Raw genomic sequence first — 7123 nt, 5'->3', positions numbered from 1 at the left:
CCCGAACATAAACCCTCTTTGGTATAAAGTGAGGTCAAAAACATATGCACTACCTTGAAAGCCAAAACCAGCTGAAATGTATCGATTTACATCCACTAAGAGTCATTGTTTTTGTCACTGACAGGCTCAGATTGTTATTAATTATTGACAACGTGATAGAAAGGATCCCTACAGAGATAGACCTTTTGTTTGTAGGGTAAGATCCTATTTGTTCAACAAGAAACAGCCCTGAAATTGCCATCACCAAACTCCATTTAAACAAACACTCATTTTAGCATGTATAGAGCCAGAATATTTTCACAAGTATAACAATTTTGTAAAATAATTGTACATATTATGATAAATAGTTATGTAGCTTTTCCCCCAGCTTTTCTTTTATCCCTAGACATTTAAACCTAGCTTTCTTTCAAATAATTTTCTAATTTGTGAAGCAATTATTATCAAGTTCAAAGTTTTAAATACTTGTGAAATCAGGTATCTGAAATCAGCGGTTGATAATTGCATGAACAGTGGAAAGACAAACCAAGTCGGCTTTTGTGAGTTGTATTTCGTCTGGTGAGTTTGTCGATAGTGAACTTGGGACTGTTTCTGGTTAAACAAAAAGGATCTTGGTCTTTAACAAAAATGTCTATCTCTGTAGAGATTCCTTCCATAATGTTGTCAGACACTTGAAATAATAATCTGAGCCTGTCATTGGCAAAAACAGGCACTATAGGTGCAAGTAAATGAATGATAAACAAGTGCAACAAGTCATTACATTGCAGCTTATGTCATTGCTGATAGCTGCAACACTCTCATTCTATAGTGGTTGTTGTTCTTATAAGTCACTTACACACCACAATATGGGAAAATTGGGCTCAGATTAAAAAATACCAAAGTTACCCTTTAACGCTGTTTATTTTCTATTTTATTTATTTTCAAATCTGTATGATAGTATTCTCCAAAATTTTCTTCTGCACACAACTAAAATCTGAGACGACAGCAGTGATATTAGACTGAATACTGACATTTAAAAACACATGCCAGTCACACTAATATTCACTCACACTTGTGACTTGTGTTAAAAGAGAGCAATTTAATTTTCTTGCATCATTCTATCCTCGTGTTCAAATGAACGCTTTTCTCAGTCTCCCTGCTGTCTCATTATGACAACGTATAACATAAATAAACCTGAAAATCAAACACGCCAGCTGCTAATTGGCGACATCAGTCACAGTGACTCATCCATCACAGCATCTACCTTTTCTTTCCAGACTTGAAAACAACAAGCTTATCTCATTTATATGGTGACAGGTTGCTGAAGAAGACAAGAAAACACACAAAACTGTGATAAATATGAAAAAATCTCATGAAATCTGTCCTGGTTTATGAGTTCAACGGAAGAAACGTGCTATTAGGCGGGTACGCTGTCAGGTAAAAACAAGCAGCAGCTGTAAAGTTATCCTAGCATTACATTGAATCAAAATGTCATGCCATGAACCACAGAGAATCAGCTGGCTATGGAGCTTGACATCGACTTTGAGTCCATAATATCCTGTAGAAAAAGCATTCACAAGACAAACACTGGTGACAAGTAAAATGTGGCTTTTGTGATCTCCAGCTAGTTTAAGGCCCGTAAACAATTATTAACAGGTAGTTAAATATGCCTACCAAAGGTACGTCTCCTGGTCTTGAAACATATTAATGTCAGTGGATGATTTTAGAGGGCAAACACTGTTTCAAGCTGCCTAATCATATCAGTTATTTGTCTTATGGCTTGTTTATATTCATGTGGGTTTTTTTTCTGGAGATACATCCCTCAAAAAATGGCCAATTAGGAGTTTCTGGATGCATGATGTGACAGGGAGTCCTGTCATAGCAACAGGCCTTCTGTTTCATCATCATTCACCGTGGTAACACGAGCACAGAAGGTGCTGATAGGCTGATAGTTGGAAACACAGTGTGATGTATTAGATTTAGTCCTGTTAAGGAAATTCATTGAAGCCGTTAAGCTGAAACTGTTATTAAATCAAAAAGCAAAGACCAAACTGAATTTGACATTGAGTTATAATAAAGCAACAAAGGTGTGTCTTGTTATGACAATGTACTGACAAAAGAAAATTCTACAATAATCCCTTTTCATGTGTGTTTAAAAACAAATTAGAAAGCGGTTCCTGATTTATCTCCACAGTCTTGACTGAGCATCTCTTTTACATCTCAGACATGTTTTGAAACATCCCACCTATTGCTTTGTCTGAAAACACTTTAAGAAATGTATCCGACGGTGATTTTTATAGCTCTGTTTGAAGAGTCATGTTCACTGCGAGCTAACCCACATTCATGCAGAGCAGCTGCAGCCCAGTTTCACTCATTCAAACAGCCCTGCACTCAATACACCATTTCTTTCATCTTGCTTAAAAATGAATGAGGTGTGAGTCATGACCAGCAACTATTTCCATCTATTTTGATTCTGCGCTGTCACTTTCTATTACTGGCACCTCTGCTTCTTGGGAGAGTTAACAGCGAAGGACAGGCAACAGATTACATTGGTCTGTAAGGCCATATTTCAGTTTGATCCAACAGTAAGAACAACTGAAAAGTAGTTTGTTTTAAGAACGTCTCACTGTATCTGTTTTCAATTAAACCATTTAAGCAGCACTAATACAATTGGTTATAAGTAGCTTAATAAAGTGGCAAACATGAATTTGTGTGTAATATGACATCTATTAGCAAAAATGATGCTTCTGAACTGAATTCATTTTGGTGCATTTTTGGTTTTGTCTACAAATGGTGACATTGTGTTAAACATCTGCATACATATAGTGGTGACTGGAAACGGCTGCATTACTTTTTGCATTTATAGTTACTCCAAGACTATTTCAACTAGACACAGCAATTTTTTATATATTAAATGTACATTTGTCTGCTAATTACTCATATAATTACATATGGGGACAGTGTAACTCTCGAACTGAGCCTGTGCAGTACGAGTGTCATCACTACAGCATGTTTCTGATTAGAGGAAAATGACTCGTTGCAGTTGGACTATGTCACAACCATCCCTGTTCTCCCCTAATTACTGGATTTTTGGATTTGTTGATATGATTTACTGATATTTTTTATTCATTATTTATTATCAATAAATATATTTGCTTTGATCAGAGATTTCCCAGTAAGTCATGTTGTCAGATGTCAAAAATACAGTATGATACTAGAGTCATGCCAGCAGCTCTGTGAGGCTGTGGCCTACGTAGGCACAGCAATGACTTAAGTTGAATGCTAACATCTGCTAACATGCTGATGTTTCGCAAGAAGGCCTATAATGTTCACCATCATATTTTGGCATATTAGCATGGTGAACTGATCAGCACTAAACACAAACTACAGCTGGGGTTCATGGGAATGTCTTTGGTAAATATCTCCATGATAACTTATGACAATTTAACAGTTGAGGTATTTCAGTCTGGACCAAAGTGGAGTGCTAATAAACAAATGTTGGCATGCTAAAAATCAGCACTGCAAAATCACCACGACAATAGTGTGGCTTAAAAAAATAGCATCAGAAGACAAATGTAGTATTATAACTGAGATTGAGGAGTAAGACCATATTTCTCTCTCCCACAAACTCAAATCACCTGCATCTTGTTAATTCACCCACCTGGGCCTCATCAGTTTAATCACCTGCTGGGACCTATATAGGTGTGTCTAACCCTTCTCCCCTGTTTGTCTCAGGTCTTACAATCCTTCCTCCCAAACCTTGTTCTTCTCCTCTCCTTATTCTCAGCGGGGTAACAAAGTGTCTCAGCCACCAGCAATATTGCCTCACAATAAGCTGGGGCCTCATGTACAAAGGGTGCGTACGCACAAAACGTGGCGTACGCTCTTTCTCACGGCAAAGTTCAGATGTATCAAGAGTGAAATGACCGTGGAAATGTGCGGTGCCTCACGCCAACTTCATAGCTGGCGTACGCACGTTTCTACAGCCGTTGATACTTTGGCGACACTTAGAGGTGATCCTGGGAAACATAAAATAAACACATGTGTAACCAATCCGTCCTCTGAATGATGACTTAATGATGTGCACATCAGAGACACATGAACAATTAACACCAGTGAACAATTAACACACACACACACACACACACACACACATACGTGTCTCCAATTACATGAGTGGATATAAAAGCGTGCGCAAAGTGGTGCAAAAAGTACCGCTGAAAACAATGGCAGCTTTAGCAGCATTAGAGGACATTGCAAATGGTGCAATTAGAAGAGAGCGTGTGTTTCGAGACAGAGACGATGTACTGGCACACGATGACGACTGGCTCATCAGCCGCTTTAGGTTCCCGAGGGCAATCCTCGTGGAACTGTGCGCAGAGCTGCGGCTGGCCTTGGAGCGCAACACAGCCAGGAGCCATGCGCTGCCTGTGCCCATACAGGTGCTGACCACACTGGGGTTCCTGGCAACCGGGGCATTCCAGAGGGAGCTGGCCGACCGATCGGGACTGTGCCAGTCGATCCTCAGCCGAGCCATGCCAGCTGTGTGGGACGGAATTATCTGCATGTCAGCCAGATATATCAAATTCCCATACCATGCAGCTGAACAGGTCAACATTAAAGCGCAATTTGCAGCGAGAGCCGGTTTTCCTAATGTAATCGGAGCTATCGACTGCACACACATTGCTATAAAAGCGCCGTCACATGATGAATTTGTATACGTGAACAGGAAACACTTTCATTCCATCAATGTACAGATCATATGTGATGCGCAAATGCAGTTAACCAACATTGTGGCGAGGTGGCCTGGTTCAACGCACGATTCACGCATTCTGAGTAACAGCATGGTTGGGAACAGACTACAAACTGGCACTGTGCGCGATGGGTGGCTTCTTGGTAAGTAAATTTGTCGTGTAATTGTCCTAATATTAGTCCCTGTGATGCGCAATGAGCATGTGCGCCCCCAAATCATATCCCGTCTTCACCGCATCATTACTAGTCAGCCGTTAGAGTTAGTGACTTGCTGTGTTTTGCTGGTTAAACTACAGTTTCAGATCTTTCTAACAAGCCCCTGTTTGTCACTGTGCGCAACGTACTCATGTTAATAACCCCGTGCGTAAAGTGTGCGTAAAGACTTATCAGCCTCACCTTCTCCCCGACGCACTTCTGCACTAATTTGCAACAATAGTATGTGATCCGTGTAAGTGTTTAAACTTAATGAATGGAAGCTTAAAATCCCGTCTTACTCATCTTTTGTTTCTTATTTTCTGATCGTGCAGAGAGGGGAATCTCAGGTGCAGGGCTTATTTAAATATGATTTGCGTATTTAAATGGGGGCGTGGACAGGGAGTGGTCGGGTACTCCAACATGTGCGCTCAATTCCACGCTGATTGGGATGTACAAAGGGAATGTGCTTGGATTCATGCGTGCGCACAGATTCATACATTAGGTTTTTTTTGTGCGTACGACGTTTTCTGGATTTGAGCGTACGCCATGTTTCAGCAGGAAATCCACGCAAGTCTTTGTACATGAGGCCCCTGGTCCTCACCCCGGGGTATGAAGCAGCGCAGAGCTCATCAAGACGAGTCCCCCACCCTGAGTCTAGAGGGCGCACCAAGCGTACCTCCTTCCTAAAGAATTCAACAGTGCTAATGTCAGGCAGACAATGGTAGGCAGCCGAATTGAAAGACAATGTGCGTATTTACTGGTGTCATTTCATATCCATCGAAGGACCCTGAATTGAATCGGGTTGAAATTGTATCATGGCAGTTTTTATGATATTGTCGTCCAGACACTGGATGTAGGAACATATTGTGATGAAACTTGTGATTTTACAAGTTTGAGTTTACAGTTTACAATGTATTTGCCTACCAAACACTAGACACAAAATGACATCACATACGACTTATGAAAGTTTGAATCCCAATTCAATATGCAATCTCTAAATTACCACCATACAAATTCGCTGACAGCGAGACTTGCTTGCTGGAAGATGCTGCCTAACCAAAACTCAAAACTATAACTATTCATTCCACTGTGTCTAGTGGGTTGTCCTGGTTTAATTCAGTGATCAAATGGCTAACATGGGCTAATCGTCAGCTGGTGTAACTCTCCTGGTCAGCCTGAGCCCTCTAAGCTGTGCAAGCTGGGCCATTATCTCACTTTCTCACACTGTCCCTAGCTGGCAGCTACCCTGCATTTTTTTCCTTCTTCTCATTTTGGCACATTGGTCTGACTGTAACTCACATATCCAAGTGTTGCTTTTTATTGCTGAAAGCAATAAATGGACGTGCTAGTGAGATATTCAATAGTGCCAGCCTACATTTTTTTCTTTCCTTTCATTCTGGCACCACACTGAAAACATTTTGGCATTGCTTTATTGTTGAAAGCAGTGCATGGATCAGAAGGTCATTAATGCTGACTTCCACTGGCTACTGTCAACTTTAAATAAATTATGTTTTTGTAATATCTATAATTTGTCCTTTTTTGTGACACTCACCGAGCCTGTTTGTGACACTTAAAATTAGGAAGATCTTTGCAAAATGACAGAACTGTAGGTGATGAAAGTGAGTAAAGGCAGACATGTGGGGCAGATACAGCATGCCATTTTTAGACACAGGCTGTAACAACCATATGTTGCAATGACTCATCAGAGATATTATTTAGACACTTAAAATCAACAAAATTAGAAGCACAAAGTATAAACAAGCAGCAACAAGGTTCAATTGTTAAAAAAACAAGCTGCCATATTTATCACGTTAGAGCAATGATGTTCTCTGCAAACACATACATAGATTAAAAGTAAAAAAAAAAGAACAGATGGGGATGTGTTTGCAATTGCTGCAGTTATCAATAGAATCATTAACACTTTGTTCACCGGGTTGGTAGAGTGAAGTAGCAATTACTGTCAAACTATTGCTTTAAATTTCATTAAAAACAGACCTTTTTCTGCTGTCTATGTTTGTCACACTGGAGAAGCAACAACAACAACAACAACAACAACAACAACAACAACAACAACAAAACAGGTTAGGATCTATCGAGGTGCAAACAACACATCCAATGTGCTATTTCTGCTCTGATCTTGAATATTAGAATTGGCTATGGTATCACTTAGTGTGTGCTTGTGCTGAGTGAGAGGCTGCTA

General features: G+C 40.1%; 1 protein-coding gene across 1 annotated transcript in view; it reads right to left on the bottom strand.

The window, feature by feature from the left end:
• Positions 1-3196: 3196 nt before the first annotated feature.
• Positions 3197-7123, bottom strand: part of LOC121949090 (transmembrane protein 163-like) — a 39375-nt gene continuing 35448 nt past the window's right edge. The window contains exons 3-4 of the mRNA XM_042494690.1: positions 4285-4518; positions 3197-3225 (exon numbers count right to left, since the gene is read on the bottom strand). Of these exons, the coding sequence (XP_042350624.1) occupies positions 3197-3225; positions 4285-4518 (263 nt within the window). The remainder of the gene's footprint in view (positions 3226-4284; positions 4519-7123) is intronic.

Source organism: Plectropomus leopardus, chromosome 10 (genome assembly GCF_008729295.1).
Source record: "Plectropomus leopardus isolate mb chromosome 10, YSFRI_Pleo_2.0, whole genome shotgun sequence".
Classification (NCBI taxonomy): domain Eukaryota; kingdom Metazoa; phylum Chordata; class Actinopteri; order Perciformes; family Serranidae; genus Plectropomus; species Plectropomus leopardus.
This window is presented reverse-complemented; position numbering and strand designations above follow the sequence as displayed.